Below are 19,428 nucleotides of genomic sequence, written 5' to 3' on the forward strand. Positions count from 1 at the left end.
CTCCGCACGCTAGCGACTCCGGGAGAAAAGCCCGCAGCAACGCCGGCTTCCGGGTCGCGTCCCGTGCAGCGTCCCGTGGCGCATCACGTGAGCGGGGCGCACAGGCCGTCGACCAATGGGCTTTGACGGAGCGTCTCAGCCGGGGGCGGGGCCGTCAGCGCGAGGGCCGACGGTCAGGGCTGGGTTTGGGTAGCGTTCCGGCACTTTGGACCGCGGGATTCCGGGACCTCGAGACCCCGGAGCGTCCGCACCCCGGAACCATGGCACCCGGCACCCCGGTGCAGCTCCGGCGCTGGGCGCCCGGGAGCCGTTAGGAGCGGCCTGTCACCGCTGGGCCTCAGTCCATCTCCCCAGTTCTAGGTTCTGTTCCATGAACACAGTCCGCTCCGCCGCCTGCAGGTCCCGTGTTCAGTGCGACCTGAATATACTACACAGACTGCGGTCGTGGGCTGGGTCCGTGTCCTGCAGTTTGCAAGGAACAGCTGCAGCTCTCAGAAGTTCTTTTTTAAAGCTCCCATTCCATTTTGCACCCAACGTAGGCTGTACCTGCTGCTTTAAAAAATCTTATTCAGTCCCCACCATATCACAGACTATCGGTATCTCGTTTTACAGATAAGGCAACATGCTCAGAGAGGGAAGGTCAATTTCTAGTAATTCTGAGAGGTGTGTTGGCCACAGTATTTCCACCCTGCAGAGTGCACGGGGACACAGGGCGGTCCTCTGGGCAGTGACAATCCAGCGTGATAAATGCTGTTACAGCCTAAAACAGGAGGAATACTTCGGGAGGGACAGGTGCCTAAGATGAGCCCAGAGGGTGTCAGACCAAGGGGTGGGAGGGGATGGCCTAGGCGAAGGTCCTGAAGGCAGCACGAAGGCCTGCTTCCTGTGGCTTACATGCACCTCAGGGGAAACCTGCTGTTGGGCAGCAGAGTAGAGAATGGACTGGGGGGCCGTGGGGTGAGTGGGTGGAGAGAAGGGGCTGGTCCAGGAGAGGGAGGGAGGTTCCCTGAGCTAGGTAAGGGCCACGTGAATGGAGACGTAGGCTGATTCAGTAACCATTCAGGGGGAATTTGTAGCACCTGGTAACATGGATTTGGGTGAGAGGAAGAACAGGGAAAAACCAAGGGCAACAGCAGGTTTCTGCTTATGGGGTGGTGCCATTCACTCGACCTCGGGGCAGGAGAGGATGAGGAGGTTTGTGGAGTCATTCTTTCAAGGAACAAGCAATGACTGAGTCCCTGTGCTGTGCTTGTAGTGTTTTAGTTTCTGGGGAATGGGGACTGCGAGAGGCCAAGTCCCTGCCCTCATGGAATTTACAGCCAACAAAAACGACCATTATCAAATATACAATCACACACGTAAGCCTAGTAGTGAAATGCTCTGAAGGGGTCATGAAGCCGAGTAAGAGAAGAGGGTTGAGGGAAAGTTGAATGTTCTTTGGATAGGGAGGGTCAGGGAGGCCTCGTAGGGATGAGCAGCGGGGAAGACCCAGAATGGAGGGGAGGGGGCGGGCTCAGCACGCCTCTGCAAGCGTTCCGGCCTCGGGGCGGGGGCGGGGTGGTGAGATGCTCTTACAGCGCCCAAGTGGAGATGTTGTGGGTGACTGGTGCTGAGGCTGAAGAGCCGGGAGCCAGTGGCGGCGGGTGAGGCGGTGAGAACGCATCTGCCCCGAGAGCGCATGGAGCGAGGCGGGCACCCCCCGAGAGCCCCGAAGAGTCTCAGGGTGAAGAGGAAGGAAACTGGCAAAGGAAGCCTGGTTACAGGCCGTCTTTCTGGGAAGCCTGCTGAGCACCGTACCTTGGCCGTCTCACCTAATATGGCCTTCTCACCCTGAGGAGAGCGTTACTGTTATCATTTGAAGGATGAGCTGGCTGAAGCTAAAAGACTGGCTAAGGGCCCTCATACGTGTAGGCAGAGGAGGGATCGGCACCAGCACCTGGACTCCAGGTCAACGCCTGTAGCCGCTCTGCCCGCTGCCTGCTGAGCAGTGGCCAGCGAACCGGGAGTCCCAGGTGCTGCAGGGAGGCCTGAGCGAGGTCAGCACGGACTCCGCGCACCTGGCGTCCGTCGGAGGCCCGTCTGGAGATGCAAAGCAGGTATTTCATTAGAAGATTCAATATTAAGAATTGCATGGGCTTCCCTGGTGGCGCAGTGGTTGAGAGTCCACCTGCCAATTCAGGGGACACGGGTCCGTGCCCCGGTCCGGGAGGATCCCACATGCCGTGGAGCGGCTGGGCCCGTGAGCTATGGCCGCTGAGCCTGCGCGTCCGGAGCCTGTGCTCCGCAACGGGAGAGGCCACAACGGTGAGAGGCCCGCATACCGGAAAAAAAAAAAAAAAAAAAAAAAAAAGAATTGCAACCAGGTATGGAAGAACGGAAGGGGCACAGGGAGCAGCAGCTGCTCCTAATGCTGGGGGAACAAGAGGAAGAGGGTGGAACGGTGAAAGCCTCGGCTGGGCCGAGGGGTCCCGCAGAGCTGAAACTGACCTGGGAGGAGGCCTCCACGGGCTGGGACAACCCACTGCTGTCAGCTGCTGTGGTCAGGACGTTTCCTGGAGCTGAAGAAAGCCGCGGAGAACAGGAAGCAGCCTTCGGCCTTCCAGGCCCCGCCAACGCCCCGCGTCAGGCCGCCGGCCAGGGAGGAGCCGGCACAGCAGAGACGGGCTTGGAGAGGCCCAGCCCTGGAAGCATGGAACAGCACAGAAAGTTGGGTCTGAGGCTACCAGACAATCGCTTAATAACGACACGTGGTTTTGGTGGGAATTTGCTGGTTTACTTGAGTCGTGGCCTACAAATCAAATCCAAACGTAACTGCTTTTGGACCTACAAAATGTGAGACTTGGAAAGTTCAAATACCAGTTTCACAGCCACAGACACAAAGTTTATTAAAGTAAAGCATATATAAAGCACACAAATCTTAAATGAACTCAGTGATGTCTCACACTTCCATAACTCAGTGGTATGCTGGTAAACCTTTAACTGGCTCCGCTGTGGGTGTGGGGAGGCTGATTTGTAGTGTTTGATAATTTCCGTGGTGTGAACACTCCCACAGTGGCGGATTTCAAGCTGCCAACGTGCTGTCACTGGACAGTTGGGAGCAGATACACAGTAAGAAGCATCCCACTGGACAGTCTGTTCACCATACAGGCCCAATCCACACGAACAACCTCGAGAGCAGCAGTAATAGTAAAATAATAGTGTGCTGTGAATTGAGTATTTATTACCTTGGGTCTTAACGTAATTTTTTACATTATTAAGTTTATGTAAGTACAACTTTAATAGTGGCTTTGGTGAACAGTTAGCTCTCAGAATTCCTGAAACCTGAACATGCGGTTCTCGCAAGCTGGCGCCAGCACACGCTGCTGTAAACCTGAGCGGCCACGGCCAGGACTCAGGATACAGGACGCCTCCCCCTCCCCGCTGGCTCCCCTCCCCAGAGGCAGCCGCTAGCCTCGCTCTCATCACCAGAGATCAGGTTTGCCTCTTTTTACACTTCATACAGACGGAGCCCACAGTACTGCATTCTGCCTTCGCGGTGATGCCGCGAGGCTCACCTGTGTTGTAGGATGACAGCGGCTCTTACCGCCGTGTACTTACCAGTGTGTGACGGTACGAGTTTACTGCAACTTCTCCATTCTACTCTTGATGAATATTTGGTTTGTTTCCAAATTTCGGCAATAGTGATTACAGCTGCGATGCACAGCCTGGCTTCTGGTGGGGATACGCACTCCCTTGCCTTTGGAACTCACCCAGGTTCATAGGGTAGCTTAACTTTTATTGAGAAGTATGTGCTCCCACACACTCACACACACACCCCAAGTGATATTACCAAGGGTAATATTTGACTATTTCTTACAAAATGTACATTTGCGTAAAATGCTATTTTAAGGTCTTACTAGTGAGAAATGATAGTCTTAATCAAAAACAAAACTTCAACAGTTAAAAAATGCTAATGAGGGACTTCCCTGGTGGCGGAGTGGTTAAGAATCCGCCTTCCAATGCAGGGGACACGGGTTCGAGCCCTGGTCCGGGAAGATCCCACGTGCCACGGAGCAACTAAGCCCGTGCACCACAACTACTGAGCCCATGAGCCACAACTACTGAAGCCCAGGCGCCTAGAGCCCGTGCTCCACAAGAGAAGCCACCGCAGTGAGAAGCCTGCGCACCGCAATGAAGAGTAGCCCCACTCACCGCAACTAGAGAAAGCCCGCGCGCAGCAACGAAGACCCAACGCAGCCAAAAATAAATAAATAAATAAAAGAGGAAATTGTTAAAAAAAAAGATGCTAATTAGCCAATATAACTCCTAAAACTCAATATTCTCACTCTTGCTTGCTCTCTAGCTAAAATCCTAACCTGTGATTAATCTGTCACTGTTGTATGAAGGCTTCAGCTGGAGCGGTGATGGAGCACCAGAGGGAGGAAGAGAAGTCCTCAAACCTTAGTCAGCACCGTTGACCACTGTGAAATCTGAGAAAGGCACGTTATCAGCTGAACGAGGGGATGAGTCCCACGCACAAACATGAGGGAAACTTGAAGATCATGGATTTGTGACAAACCCCAAGTCAAGAGCCAGTCTGCGGCACCAACGCCCAAGCGCCCCCTTCCGGTGACTGTCAATCCAGCAGCACCCCGCAAAGAGCAGACGGCGGTTTCCCCGCAGCTGAGGGGGCGGAGCTGCCGCTCCCAAGACCACACAGAGCCCCGTGTCGTTTCTTTAATATATAATTTTATTTCTGGTTATAGAAACAAATGCTAAGAGGAGAAACAAAACTTCCCCATCCACATACAACAATTTAATAGATAAAAGAACAGTTAAAATGAATGAGAAACAAAAAGTAGAAATTTTAAACTTTGTTATAGCTTTAAAACATTAACGTCTGGTACAATTAGAAATCACATTCAGATCTCAAACTTAAAAAAAAAAAGTATGGCTCCTTATTAAAAAAATACTGTATCCCATTTGAAATGAAAACGCAGGCCGGCCCAGCTGCGGTGGGCCCCGCCCCATCCTCTCGTTCCCGGGCCGGGGTTCGAGCCGACCCTCCTGGGTGTCCCACAGGCCCGATCACACTCACAGGTGGTGCAGCTTCCCATCCAATGCTCTGGGACCTAATTCACTGTACAGGATACCACCACTTTTTAAAGCACTGATGATTAAACATGTTGTGAAAAATACTCTAGACAGCCACCATAAAAAAAAAAAAAAAAACCACTCACACACAGACACGCCCCTAACAACACCCGCCCCCCCAAATGATCTTTACAGGAGAATTCTCAGTCAGATAAGAAGGAACGACCCGTGCTGGGTTTAACCCTCCCCCACGTGCGCCAAGCTGCCCAAGGTCAGGGCCTGAGTGTAAGCCACGAGCAGGGACACACTTTCTTCTTTCCTCCCGGATCCCCGTCCTGAGCTAGAAATCGAGCCAGGTCAGTTCTGGGCTACCAGGTACTCAGAAAGCCCTTCCGGAAGGAAGCTGGGAGGGGAGGAGGTCAGGGCCAAACTTAAAGTGTTGGGAGTTTTAAATCCTATTTTAACTTATTAAAAATTTTTTTTGGACCAGTTAACCCAGAAATTTAGAGGCCAAGATCGTAAGAGGCCACAGGTGTAGTTCGATCCCCTTTAGGTCAATTAACTTCAAGCACAAAAAATCCATTTCAGAGTCACAGGCCTCATTCCAGCTCAGCCAATATGTTCAGAATTTGGGGACTGGTCACAGCACTCCTCGTGGCTCTGGGCAACAGCTCAGAGGAGCAAGTCCTATTACTGCAGGTAAGAAAACCTTTACACAGGAAGCACAGAATCTTTTTAAAGTGTCAGACCACTGGAACGTTAACCCCGGGGGGCGGGTGTCGCAGGTCTAAATGGCCATGTCCCTCTCAGGTCTGGCCTCCCCTGCACTTTTTACTGTTTCTGACACACAGTAAACCACCAATAAATATTTGGACGAATCAAGTGAGCCAACGATTCCGGAAAAGATTCTCAAATAAAGAATAATGAATTAGAATTCTTCCAATTCTACCTTGACTCTTAAAATAACTGGGTTGGGGCAAAAAGGCGAGAGTAGTTTGGAGACCTCTCACGTCTCCCTTGGACGCGAAAGGGAGACTAAAACCCGGAGGCATAAACTGAAGACACCCTGGCTCATCCGGCCGCGGGTGCGGGCCCCGTGCAGCCAGCTTTTGGCACGTCAGCCCAAGTAGAGAAGCGTGTCTGCTTCATCTCTCGACCTCTTCCCAATCGCTACCAGCATGGTAAGCAGGTACAAGGAATGAATGAAACCCTCTGAGTGGGGCTCCTCCCTGGAGAGAAAGAGAGAAGCCTAGAAACAAAGTGACTGCTGCCTTCACTCTCTTCTAAAACACTGAGCAGCGAAAACCATGAGGGAGAAGAAAAGACACTGAGGGTCCTGAGGCTCGCTCACTCGAAGAGCTTTTCATTCCAGCCCCGCGTGAGAACACAGCACCAGCGCCCCGCCCCTGGCCAGGGGCCAGTCTGCAGGAGGCCCCCCATCAGCAGGCCGCAGGGTCACCGTGCTGCTCGGGGCGGGAACAGGGACAGTTTTCCCGACAGATCAGACCTCCCACAGCAGCTGCTCAGACATCCACTCGGATGTGATGGGGACACGGGGGTCTCGTCACACCTAGAGGCACGAATCCTTCCGACCTCTCTCTTCTGCTGAGTCGCCCTGTGCCCCCGGAGCAGGCACGGGGGGCGGGGGGGGGGCGGTGGTGGCGCAGCAGGACGCGGTCTGATGGCAGGAGGGGACCGTCCCTGCGGAGGCAGGGCTGAACTGCGGCCTGAGCCCGGCTGGGAGGCCTTCCGCAGAGACGCCCCCGACAGCCCGGCGGTGCTGGGGGCACGACAACTCGGCAAGTGACCGTCCTTTCTTTGCAGCATAAGAGCAAAACTACTTTCCCTAAACACACTCGGCAGACGGCCCGTTTTCTATTTCCGTTCGGAGGAAATGCTGGTGGTGTGTCACACACCCTGCGCTGCAGAGCGGCTGAGACTCCGGGGCTGGACAGAGCGGGTGGCCGCTCTCTGCAGAGACCCTCACAGTCGGCCAAGGTCACCCGAGGGGCCGCGCGGTTACCGATGGCCGAGGACACCTGCAGGCGTCGGGCCCAGACCCGCCGCCCTTGGACCCAGAGGGAGCAGCTTCTGGTGGTAAAAGAAAACGCGAGAAGCGGGGCCCCGACAGGAAGGGCGGGCACACACGCACTGGCGAGAGCTGCGTCCTGAGCATTTTGAACCCTAACGCGGGAAGCAAGGCCTCGAGAAAGGAACCTGTGAGATGAGAGTAATTTCTAGAACATGGGGAAGCAACCTGAGGACCACGGACAGAAACCACTGCTGTGCCCACCGCACCCCAGCCCCGGGCCTCCCTCCCTCCCTCTCGGGCCCTCCCACCTTTACAGCAGCACGTGTGAATGGTTTAAATGGTGCTTTTATTAAACACCATCGTCTCTCTCGGCAGAGGTATCATGAGGGCGGCTTCGAGCAGCCGTGGAGAAGCCACTTTCACTGTCAGCCATGCGGGGACGGGGCCTCGGTTTAGCAACTCTGGCCGTTTCTACTTGCAGAGCCTCATGATCATTTTGGGTAACTTATTCTAGAACAAGCAGCGCACTGTTTACCCAGCACTGAAGCAAGGGGCGGCCGCCATGGTCCGTGGCGCCCGAAGCCCGTTCCCGGGGGCACGACAGTCCCTCATCCCAGATGAAGCCATCCCAGGGCAGAGCAGAACTTGAGGCTTTTGGAGAAAAACAGCTCATTCCCCTGCATCAACTGTACGTAAGTCTAAACCCTAAAAGCCCCGCAAACAAACCTCTCTTCTCTAACACGCTCTCACATTTGGTCTGTTCTTTGTCTGCATAAAGGAAGAAACTGACCAAAGTAAAAAGCCAAAAAAAATTAAGAAAAAAGTCTTTCTCCTCCTTCTGAACTCCAAGCGGCCAAGAAAGGGGTTTCTGTCCACAGAGGTCTCACAACACGCCCCAGGAGATGCACAGCTTCCTCTGAATGGTCCCCGCAGAGCTACCTTTAGAGGAAGTAAGAGCGTTAGCTGAACGATGTCTGCGACCTTGAACTAGTCTTTCGCCAGGACCAGTGAGGTCCAGAGAAGGGACCAGGCAGCCGGGGGGTCCCCCACAAACCCATTCCCTTCCAGCCTGAGAATCACTGATGCACGTTTAGCAACTCAGAAATCCACTTTCACCAAACTCCCACAAACAGCAAGCCCCAAACATGAACCAACCAGGCCCCGGGAGGGAGACCGAGGGCCCCCCTGCAGCGAGCGAAGTCAGAGACGACGGCGTCCGGCCTAGGGACCCCCCCCACCCCAACCAAGCACGACTCTGATCTCATGGGGAATGCAGGCTGTGTACGCTTTACGGACCTAAGAAGAAGTGAAGCTGGATAGACTGTCTGAGCACTGATCACAGGTTCTGCCCTCGACGGCGCTGTGTGACTGGGAGCTTCGCATGGGGAGAAAGCTGCAGATGGCGGACGAGGGACACTCGGTGTCCACTCCGGGGCAGCTGATGAGCTCCTAGGTGCAGCCCTTCCCACTGCCGACGCTGGACCCAACTGTCTTGAAGGAGACACTTAACTGTTTAAGAGCAGTGATTTTCGTGACTTCCTTCCTGTGCAAAGAGCATGTTTTCCTGTATCTGGCACTGGTAAAGGTGATGACTCGTCAAGCACAGCCAGACAGGTGGACCCAGGTACCCGGATACAGAGGGAGCCGCTGTGACAACAGGGGCCCAAGTGCCCTGCCCCGAGCCACACCCGCCTGGCTGATCCTCTGCGCAGATCCCAGCCCCTGGGTGCCCTGAGGCTGCAGTGACAGGACCATCAGGCCAGGTCGACTTGCTTGCGCTTCCTGTCCCAGCCTCAGCTGGCTCAGCGCACGCGCCGCAGTGCATGCTTGTGGCGGGCCAAGGCGCCGGGCCCTGAGGGCGGCGGCTCCCGTCGCTCTGGCCTGCTGCCCTTGCTCCCGTGGACGGGTCTGGCGGGGGGAGGGGGTGTGGAACCATCTGAGTACATCGGCGACCATTCCGGCCACGACGTGCATCTTCCCTGGGGAGCTGGCCACTCCTGGGCCCCGTGGCTACCAGCCCCAGGACAAGTGCTGGCGGGAGCCACGCATGCCATCTGGTCAGGTGACCAAAGGCCCATCCGGAAGCATACCGTGAACCTGGAGTGGTAGGTCCCCCGAGGCCGGGCTCCACAGGGTCCCTTCTTCTCCTTCCCAGGAGGAGCGAAAAAGGCACAAGCTCTCCACGTGGCAGAATGTCACCGAAGGATACCCTGTCCTGTCTCCCTTCCGGTTCCGGTCACCCCCCCCTCCGCTCCCCTGTCTCCCTTCCGGTTCCGGTCACCCCCCCCCACTCCGCTCCCATCTCCCTGAACCACGGCCAGAATAAACAGTGGGATCGCCGCTGATGACAGACAGAAACTAAAGAACCTCAGAAGTCAGGAAAGCACAGGGTCAGGGCCAGACTGGCCAGACCAGGCAGCGAGGCCCGGAGCTGAGGGCGTCCTATGGCCTCAGCTGTCCTGGGCATCTGTCCTCCGTGGGGGGCGCCAGCTGTCCCTAGGAGGGCAGCCCGCGAGCAAAAAGCCCGTGCGGGAGGCCTGCGCGGCCCCAGGACCGAGCAGCAACAAAGGGTAAGGAAGCGATGGCCGCCCCGGAGCCTGGCCGAGGACCCACGGGGGCCAGGCCACCGGCGTCGGGACGCCCGCCTCGGCCTCACTCGCTCTCACACTCGCCCACACACACCAGGCGCAGCCAAAGACAAAGTCCACGCGACGCAACGCACGTCAGCGGGGCGTGAGTGCCTCTCACCCTGGGGCGGGAACAGGGCCGAGGCGTCACCCCTCCCCGTCTTGGCCGCGTCACAGGAGAGCTCCTTCCCACGTGGGTTCAGTGCCGCGGACGCCGGACCAGGCGTTTCCCGGGCCAGGCGTGCAGGGACAACCGCGACAGCTAGAGCACCTGGCCACGCCTGGCCCTGCGGTGGCGCTGCTGTCGGGGGCCCTGATGTGGACGGGGCTCTGTGAGGGAGGAACCGTTTCCGCCGGGGCCCCCGGAGCTCGTGTGGAAGGGCTGACGCGGGGCGCCAGGCCAAGCTGAAAGCCACTTTTCACAGAGACGTGCATAACATTTCCTGAGAACGTTCTCCCAGCGAAGCCGAAGGACTGCGGTTTCCCCCTGCTCTGCTCACGTCTCCAGGGCGCACAGGGGGGTCCCACCGAGGCGGCGGGAGCTGCGGGCCGAGCCCAGGGCCTCCGGCGCCGCGGGCGGCAGACACGGTTCCGATGGGAAACGCCAGGCAGGCTGTCGGGCGGTGAAGACACCGGAACCTGGTGATAAAGCCTGGTGAGCGGCCACGTGGCAGCCAGCCATCAGAGCCACCGGGAAACGGGGGCCACTCGACGTGACAGTCCTCCTGTCGAACAGCCACCTCCTTCCCCCGAGGACCAGTGGCCACGTGTCCCCCGTGTGGCCGGGACGCAGGCCAGACGCTGCAGCCACTGGCTCAGGTGGATCTTTCGTGTGAACGGCTTTCTGCCTTGAACACCAGTCCGGGACGCCGTCAGTCTTTCTTGAAGTTAACAGACAGAGCGGCAGGTTTATCTCCGTGGGATTAATGCCAGTAAGAAGGCCAGACCTACGGCCGCTAAACTGTCTACAGACGAAAACCGCAGAAACTGATGATCCCTTCTGTGTCTGTGTCAGGTTGACGATGAAGCCTGAATTCCGTGTTTCAACTAAACCAGAAACACTTGGGGCCCAAAGCCAAACCAGGCCCCTCCCCTCCGTCCCATTAATGCAAATACTTTCTATGTCACTTTTAGGAGAAGAAACCGTAGGACAGTCTGGAATCTGGCGGTGCTGCCTTTCTCTCACCTCTTTCCGATCTCTTACAAACAGGGCTGGATCCCCAGGCCCGTGCTCTCCTTTGGAGGCCCGTACGCACCAAGCTGCATCTCTGTCCCGTCCTCGGGGCGAAGGCTGCTCTGGGAGCCTGGCTCCTGTGCGGGGTCGGGGCCGCCTGGACGTGGTCCCGGGGACGCTGAGCTACCGCCTTCTCCCCACGCCCTTGACGAAAGGCATGGGGAGAAAAGGTGCTGCTCGGGGAGAAGGAAACGAAAACAAAGAATTCCCAGAACCGTACAATCAGCTGTCTGAACGTGTTTATGGGTTTTTGTTTTAAACCAGAGAGGGGGCAGGAGATAAGACGCCGGGAGGATGAGCATGTCCGGGTGCACGTGGACAGAGCCGTCCTGCCCGTTTGGCACTGAGCTCGGTCCGCGTGGCGCCCTCTCATCTCGGTCCCAAGCGGCGGTGGTGTCGGCCGCCTCGGCCCAGCTCCGGAACTCCTTTTGGCGTGTGTCCCACTCCACCTCCACGCGGGCGACGTCACTCCCCGGTCCCGGGGCCCTGTGGGCCGGCAGCCGCAATCGCCCCGGCCTGAGTGGTCACAGTCCCCACGGGCTCCTCCACTCGGGACCTCTTGAGCTCGGGTTCCCCGGGGGGAGAAGCGGAGGGGCCGGTGGCGGCGGTGCTGGTGGCCGCCGCTGCTGCTGCTGCTGCCGGCTCCTCAGGCCCCACCTCGCGCACACGCGTGACCACCACCGGGGTGGATGAGCTAGCCTGAGCCGCGAGGAGCTGCAGGGGGCTGGCGAGGGCTAGGGCGGAGGAGAAAGAGTCACGTTGGGAGGCCGGCTGGGAGTGGCGCCCGTCTGTCCTGAACACAGGCCAGCGCGGCCACACGAGGGCCGAGGGACGCAGGGGCCCAGCTCCCTGGCACGCCGGGCGCCTCTGGGCAAAGCCAACGGCAGCGCTTGGCCGCCAGCCCCTCCCGGACCCCGGCCCACTCCCCGCCCCGGGGGCTCCATCCCTGTCTCCTCCTCGCGCTGCCGCCTGTGTGTGTGGATCCCTCTAGACACCCCGCTGGCTCCCGCCTCCCCCCGGGCAGGGCCTGCCGGCACCATGAGCTCTCCTGCATGGCGCTCAGGGAGCCAGTGGCGTTTCACTTCCCTCTCTGACCTCTATCCCCAGCAGGGCATGAGCCCCATGACCTGGGGATTTTGCCTGTTCCCTCGGGGCTGCCCTGGCATCGTATCCCAGTGCCCGGCACATAGCAGGTGCTCAATAAACTGAATGGATGACTGCACCAACTGGGAAAGTGTTCTTGCTGCACTGACCCTGGTCAAACCACAGAGCTTAAGGCCAGGAAGTGGACGCCGGGCAGGGCCTCACCGTAAGCGCTTCCGGCTAGGCTACTCGTGGGAACGGTGTGCTTGCCGTTCTGAGTGACGGCCCGGACCGGAAGGTGGTGCTGCCCGATGGTCACTGGTGTGGCCGGCTGCAGGATGGTGACCGTGTGTCCGGGGACCCCTGGGGCCATCTGGCTGGCCACCGTCTGGATCACTCGGCTGGCGGCAGGGATGGTGGCAAACGCGATGGTGGGCTTCTCTTCCAAGCCTGCGGGGACAGCGTGCGTCAGAGCCACACTCATGGCACCCGCGGTGGCACTCACAGGCGTCCCAGCCTAAGCCTGTCCACGTGGGGAAGGGGGCCCTGAAGCAGGGACACTGGGAAAAGACCCTGGTTCTCAACTTCCGTTCCAAAACTTCCAGTGATGGAATGTTTTGACAAGATAAAAACAAGTAGTAGGGCTTTAGGAAAAAATGTAAATACCTTGCACTTTAACCAGAGCAAGTTTAACCTAAGAAAAAAAGCGTATTGTTTGGAATGAAAGGATTTGCACTTGGAGCCATAACTAAGTTTTCTCTCCCCAAAACGCATGTGTCGTTAGGGTGGTGTGACAGAAGACGGAGCCGCTGAGATCAGCCACCGGTGGCCAGAAGGGTGCTGCTCCGTTCACAAGTGTCCCCTCGAGGTCTCTGACAGCGCTGGTTCCATTTTCAACACTGACCTCATTAATCCCCTGGGACCCGGATTTCTAACTCGGGACTTTGTTTTTGACTTTGAACGCCTCCTAAGGCCCCCTGCTGGGGGTTCTACAGGACTCTTCCTTCGACTCCAAGCTGAGGCCCCGTACCTAGTTCAGGGGCACCTGGGGGCGCTGGGCATCCGAGGTGCTGCGCACAGGGAGGGAGCAGCGTTTCAGAGGACGATCGGTGCTGCTTCATAGGACGCGCTTCCCGAGAAACAGGAGTGGGGAGGAAAGGCCACAGCCCGGGAGCCACTGTCCCCCAGAGACAGCCTGGGCCCCACGCCTGGGCTCTGCAGCCCCCCTGGCCCAAGCTGACAGCTCCACCTTCTGGAGACCCACGTCCCCACCAAGGGACTGCGTGGCGACGTTACCTCTCGCCTCACTGCCCAGGTCCAGCACGGCCGTGCCCGCCGCTTCGTGGGCAGCCCCCGCCGAGGCCTGGCTGGCGAGGATGTATCCGTTGGCGGAGCTGGCGGAGCTGGTGACCACCCTGAGCATGGTGACAGGGGGCGCCTGCTGCACTACGTGGATGGCGTGGCCCGAGGGCTGCTGGGCCGTCACTAGGGAAGCCGGCATGTAGGCGACGGGCTTGGCCACCAGATTGGGCGGTCGGGGCGGCACGGCCATGATCACCGGCTGGGCGCTGACGGGAGAGCCTGCGGAGGAGGATGCGGGTCAGCGGAGACCCCCGCGTGCCCCCTTCCTGGGTGGGGCCTGGCTCCGAGTTCCACCACATCAGACCAGAGGACAAGACCCTTCTTACCGGGTGCGCTTTGGGAATACCGATACTCGGGAACAGAAGCTAACTTTGCCCCAAAGTCAGGGTCGTGCGGAATGGGTGAGCCCTCCCGGGATAGGCACTCTGGAGTCTGCAGGCCACTGGAACGCGGGGACATGAGCCCGGGGTGGGTGGGTGAAGCTGGGGCGCTCCTAGGACGGGGGAGACAGGACCACAGCAGTGAGTACATACGACAAGAAACGAAGACGCCACTTATCAAAACGGGAGACGTCTCAACACCCGTGCCCTACATGCTGCCTTTGCCCAACTTTTCCCGATTCTTCTCTGTCCTCGCGAGGGACTTCCGACCCTGGCACTCCGCCCGGTACACGTAACATCACCCAGCGTTTAAAGGCCCAGTGAAGGCCACGATCCAAAGTGTTTACCTCCTGAAGGCCCGGGCCAGCCTCCCAGGAAAGCGGCTCGGGCTTCTGGGTGAAAAACAGCAGCTTTGCTGGGATGGGCACCAACCTCCCCCTGGACAAATCAACACCCGGAGAGCAAAGCACATGCTGGGAGCCCAGCCGTTTTGTCTCGCACAGATTAATAATCCACAGAACACTTTGCCTGGGTCTAAAATCGAGCATCTCGTCCAGCTCCTGCCCAGAGCACTGCCGGGATGGGCTGGACAGTAGACTCTCCCCGACCCAGGCCTAGCGGCCTCATCTGACCTGACGCTCAAACTGGTGGCCACTGGGTCACTCTCCAGCCCTCGTGTCTGTGACGGCCCTCTCACCATGAGGCTCCGAGCTCCCATCAGGGCCTTGCTAATCCGGCTTTGCTCCACCCACAGCACAGGCACCCCTGCCTTCTCTCCCTGAGACGTGGCGCATGCCAAGCTCTGGCTGAGCTCTCCTCATGGCCTGGGGGCTCCTTCCCCGAGCCCCACCCGCCCCAGTGCAAGTTCTACCAGCACAAGAACAGGTTCCCAACTACCAGTGTGACCTTGAGGACGGGCCCCCTTACAGACACTCTTTACGCGGGGTTCCCTGGGCAGCGCTGGACACACAGCGCAGGCCCCGTCACTATCCCCAGCGGGCCGGCGGGCTTGTCTACACCTGACAAGCAGTGTTGGTCACAGGGTTGAACTGTGTCCCCCAAAGACACACTGGGGTGCTACCCTCCAGGGCCTCAGAAGGGCGCCTTCCCTGGAGACAGGGCCTGTGAGAGGTGGTCGAGTCCGGTGAGCGGGAGGGGCCTCGTCCGCCTCCGTTTCCCCCCATTCCCAACGCGCATCATCCCAGCGTCCGAGAACCGACGTGGAGGACCAGCTGCCGTGTCTGCTCGCTCCCTATCACAGGGTTGGCTGGACCTGAGCCGGTCTCTCCAAAAACCAGCGAAGAGGTTTGAGTGGCCACGGTCCCCGGGGGCGGTGGGGCAGGGACTTACCTGGACGACAGCGGCCCGAAGGGGGTGCGGAAGCAGGAGACACCCCGCTGCCTCCGCTTCCGGAACGCCTGCTCCACGAGCTTCGCCTCGGAGGCGGGGTCTATCCGCCAAAAGGACCCCTTCCCGGGCTCCTCCTGGGAGCGAGGGACCTTAATGAAGTAGCGGTTCAGAGAGAGGTTGTGGCGGATGGAATTCTGTGGGCAAAGCAGAGGGAGTCACTGGTCACGGCGGGTCAGACCTGAGCACCGCAGCCAGGACAGCACGGCCCCGGGTCCGGGCCGGAGAGGCCTCCTCGGGGGCAGGGGGCGGCTCACTGGGGAAGGACAGGGGTTTCACAGTGGTTTTTCTTGTGAAAATTCAGCACAGGCTCACGACCACCCCTTATACAGGAAGCAAAACAGAAGGACAAGCCCTGGCCTGGGAGACGCCCAGCTCAGAGCTCGTACTGAACCAACTAGCCAACGGGACAGAGTGGCCCCGGGGGAGACCTGAGCGGCTGTGACCTGCTGGCTGTGGACAAGGCCGGCGACGGTCTGGTGAACCCACACAAGAAACCGTCTGGAAAGAGCGGGGACAGCGTGTTTCCAAGTTAGTGCAGGAGGAGCCGGAGCACCAAGTGCGGGAACGTTTCCGGACCCAAGGGGGCGCTCACTCTGGACACGGCGCGGCCGGCCGGGGAACGAGCCCCCAGCCCCCGGGGGTTGTAGAGTCGGGGCCCGGGCGCACCGCACCTGCCAGCCCTTGTCGGCTGTCCGGTAGTACGGGTAATGCTTGGTGATGTGTGCATAGATGCCGCTCAGCGTCAGCTGCCGGTCCTGCGCCGAGGAGATGGCCTGCACGATCAGCTGTGCGTAGGAGTACGGCGGCTTCGACTCGTCCTGAGGACACAGCCAGCGTGGGGTGAGCCTGGAAAGACGTTTCCGGTCCGACCCCCCACCCCCACCCCGCCACAGGCCACCTGCTCACGGAGAAAACCCTCCAATGAGCACGCAGATTTGCAGGGTATCCGCTAAAACCAATCCCCACGACCTCCTCTTGTTTAATCCATGTGGTTTAAGCTAGGAAGAGCTGTGTCTCCCCCATGGGGGTAAAAATTAGGTTTATTCATAGTTTAATTCTGAAATTTCTCACCTCCTCTGCAAACTGATTTAAAAACAGTTGTCAGATGGGAACGAACTAAGACAAGGCTGTAAGGCGAGAGCCTGACATTCTTCTCAGACACTGTAATTACGCTCGGAGCCATCCCGTCCCCGTGGGCGGGACGAGGGGAGGACGAGGGAGGGAGGGGCAGGGACGCCAGCACCCCACGCCCGGTCACCGGCCAACGCGCCGAGGGCTGAGACCTTGGGGCTGTCCCCTCCGGACGCGTCGGCCTGCTGCTCCGAGGCGGCCTTCGCGGCGAACTCCGCCGCCAGCTGCAGGTCCGAGGTCACGTTCTGGACGAAGCGGTAGCTGGAGGACCCGGCCCCTCGGGGGCTGGCCGGGCAGGAGTTGGGGACACTGCGGAGAGAAAGGACACGTCCTGAGTTCTGACCCTGAGCTGAGAAGGTGGGCCCGGTGCTACAGGATGCCCGGACCCCCGGACGGCGCGGGCGGCCGGAGCTCATGTCACTGCCCCATTCCCACTGTCCTGACACCGCACCGAGGGCGGCCAGGGGACTTGGGCGGGTGGTGGCCACACGATGGCGCCCAAGGAGAGGTCAGGAAGCGGGGAAGCACAGTGCCCGCCTCCCCGACCGGTTCCCAGGCCCGCGGGGCCCACCCTCACGGTCGGAAGCTGCAAGCCAATCCGTGGGCGGGAAACATCGGGGCTTCCACTCTGGGTCTCAGCCCGCACGGCCCGACCTGTCTGTGGTCTGTCCCCGCTGCCCTGCAGCTGGCACAGCGGGGCCCGCCAGCCACAGGCGTGGCCCAGTTCCTGCTGCTAACAAGGGGGACTGCGGTCTTCAAGCCATGTCGAAATTTTGATTTTGTAAGTTACAAGTATTCAGAGAAAAACAACACAAGCTTTGAAAGTGGGACCCAAACCCAGGTAAAAAGTGTCCCTGCTGAGAGCTGACCGAGAGCCCGGCGTCGCCCGCCTCCTTCTGCTCTGCCCACACCTACCAGCGCCCCCGGAAGGTGCCCTCCACGCTCCCAACGCGCCCAGGCACTCCCGCCATCGTCCAAATGACAAGACGGCCCCCGAATCCCCACAAGTCAAGCTCATGTGAAAGCTCTTCGTGCCACTGTCCTGGACACACACGCAGAGCCTCCTCTCCGGCTGGGCTGCCCTCACTGGCTTCCCTGCCCAGCTCCTCAGAAGGGGGAGCCGCCTGTGGCTTTGAAGGAGGGGCTCGGGAGATAGTTACTAAACACGGGAAGGGAAGAACGAAAAAATAAAACACTGTGACTGGGAAAAACCTGGCAGTTGATATGAATGGTGAATTCCACTACAGTCGGTAATCACCCCTTTTTCATCAGGAATCTGCTGCAATCTATGTAGAAATTTTAAGGAATCTTTTTTTTTTTTTTGTGGTACGCGGGCCTCTCACTGCTGTGGCCTCTCCCGTTGCGGAGCACAGGCTCCGGACGCGCAGGCTCAGCGGCCATGGCTCACGGGCCCAGCCGCTCTGCGGCATGTGGGATCTTCCCGGACTGGGGCACGAACCCGTGTCCCCTGCATCGGCAGGCGGACTCTCAACCACTGCGCCACCAGGGAAGCCCTTTTTTTTTTTTTTTTTTTTTAATTCTTGTTCTCCTCTCCTCTAGATTCCCCAAACATGGAGACAGTAAGTCCCGTGAGTATAGAAACTGTAACCAACGACCGTAAGGTAGGATGCAGTAATAAAAGGAGCTCTTTCTGAATTTCATTTTGAACGAAACATACAAAACCCCAGCTTATAAAGTAAGGTAGGAGGGGAGAGAAAGCGTCTTACTAGTAACATGCTCACACACTCAGCGTCAGGTCTTCCAAACGCACCCACCCGGGAACCAAATGCCATGGCACACAGTGGTTCAATGAAGGTGCAACGCTGATGGGGGCTGGGGGGAGGGGGTCCCTGAAGACTCTCTGCCCTGCTTCCTCCAACGACGTGGTGCTGCAGGACGTGCCAGCTCAGAAGCGCCAGTGCACCAGCCCCAGTCCCAGACACGTTCAGCGCCCCTTCTGGACTTGCACACAAGTGAACCGAAACACCACGCCTGGCCCATGCTCTGACCACAGGGGGTGAGAACCGTCCCCCAGAAACACACTGGCCTCAGGACAGATCAGGAAACGTCCAGGTTGGTGGAAACAGACAGTGCAGGGCTTATCTGGGAAAACCTCGCTGACATCTGACCTGTGTGACCCACGGGGCACCCTGACCAGTGCAGACAACAGACAGCGACTTCTGGGCTTGGGCACTGGGGATCCATGGCCTGTCCCAAGTCCATATTTTGTAAAAGATCATAGAAAATTTATATCTAACTCTCAAAAAGCAAAACCCAGAGAAAAGTCTGTCATTCTCCACAGAATGATTTCTAGTGGAAATAATGAACAGCGGGCTCGCAAACGGGAGGAGAGGCCGGGCAGCCGCCACGCCACTTTCCACGACGCGCGCAGGCTTGTGCTGACAAACCCTTCCTGGGGAAGCGTCCGCGGGGACAGGGCACCGCCGATGCCCAGAGGGCCCAGCAGGCCCGGCCTGGAGAACGTGCGTTCGCGCACACCGCCGCACAGACCTCAATAAACCCCATTCAGCCGTCACTGCAGGCTGGCCTCCGCCCAGAGGGCTGTGCCTGGTACCCAGCCACCCTGGCGTCACACGTCCGGAGGGAAGGAGCAGAGGTGGAAGGAGGTGAGCAGGACATCTCTGGGCTGAGAACACGCGAGTCAAAGGCGGGCCTCGTGGGTGGGTGTGTGTGGGGGTGTCTGGGCGTCTGGGGGGCGTGTTCCACCCTTGGGAAACCGACCAAAACACTGAGTGTCCCCCGAGGGAGTTTCCTAGTCCTCTGCAAAGTCCCTGACAATAAGCAAAATAGGAAAGATTCCTACAGTATAAACACACACGTTATCTCTAGAGGGGTGGGGCAGTGGAAATGCCGGGCCCCCTGGGACGCCAGGCTTCAGCAAAGAGCCGCCCGCTTCAGGGGCCCCCCAAGTGTCCGGGGTGGGGAAGTCTGATCTGCGGACGGGGTAAAGCAGCAGAAGCCAAGCAGCCTGGAACTACCCGACGTCACGTGATAAACACCGTTCTTCCCACCTTGAGGTTGAAAGTGGTAACGACGTGGAAGACGCACTTTAGGACATCAGTTACTGACCCCCCC

At 58.7% G+C, this 19,428-nt stretch overlaps 1 protein-coding gene across 1 annotated transcript in view; it reads right to left on the reverse strand.

Annotated features, from left to right (window-relative positions):
• Window positions 1-9,389: 9,389 nt before the first annotated feature.
• Window positions 9,390-19,428, reverse strand: part of FOXK1 (forkhead box K1) — a 64,607-nt gene continuing 54,568 nt past the window's right edge. The window contains exons 3-9 of the mRNA XM_060120020.1: window positions 16,485-16,641; window positions 15,873-16,019; window positions 15,142-15,335; window positions 13,738-13,904; window positions 13,346-13,630; window positions 12,275-12,499; window positions 9,390-11,700 (exon numbers count right to left, since the gene is read on the reverse strand). Of these exons, the coding sequence (XP_059976003.1) occupies window positions 11,432-11,700; window positions 12,275-12,499; window positions 13,346-13,630; window positions 13,738-13,904; window positions 15,142-15,335; window positions 15,873-16,019; window positions 16,485-16,641 (1,444 nt within the window). The 3' untranslated portion in view covers window positions 9,390-11,431. The remainder of the gene's footprint in view (window positions 11,701-12,274; window positions 12,500-13,345; window positions 13,631-13,737; window positions 13,905-15,141; window positions 15,336-15,872; window positions 16,020-16,484; window positions 16,642-19,428) is intronic.

The sequence above is a fragment of the Mesoplodon densirostris genome, chromosome 16 (assembly GCF_025265405.1).
Source record: "Mesoplodon densirostris isolate mMesDen1 chromosome 16, mMesDen1 primary haplotype, whole genome shotgun sequence".
Taxonomy (NCBI): domain Eukaryota; kingdom Metazoa; phylum Chordata; class Mammalia; order Artiodactyla; family Ziphiidae; genus Mesoplodon; species Mesoplodon densirostris.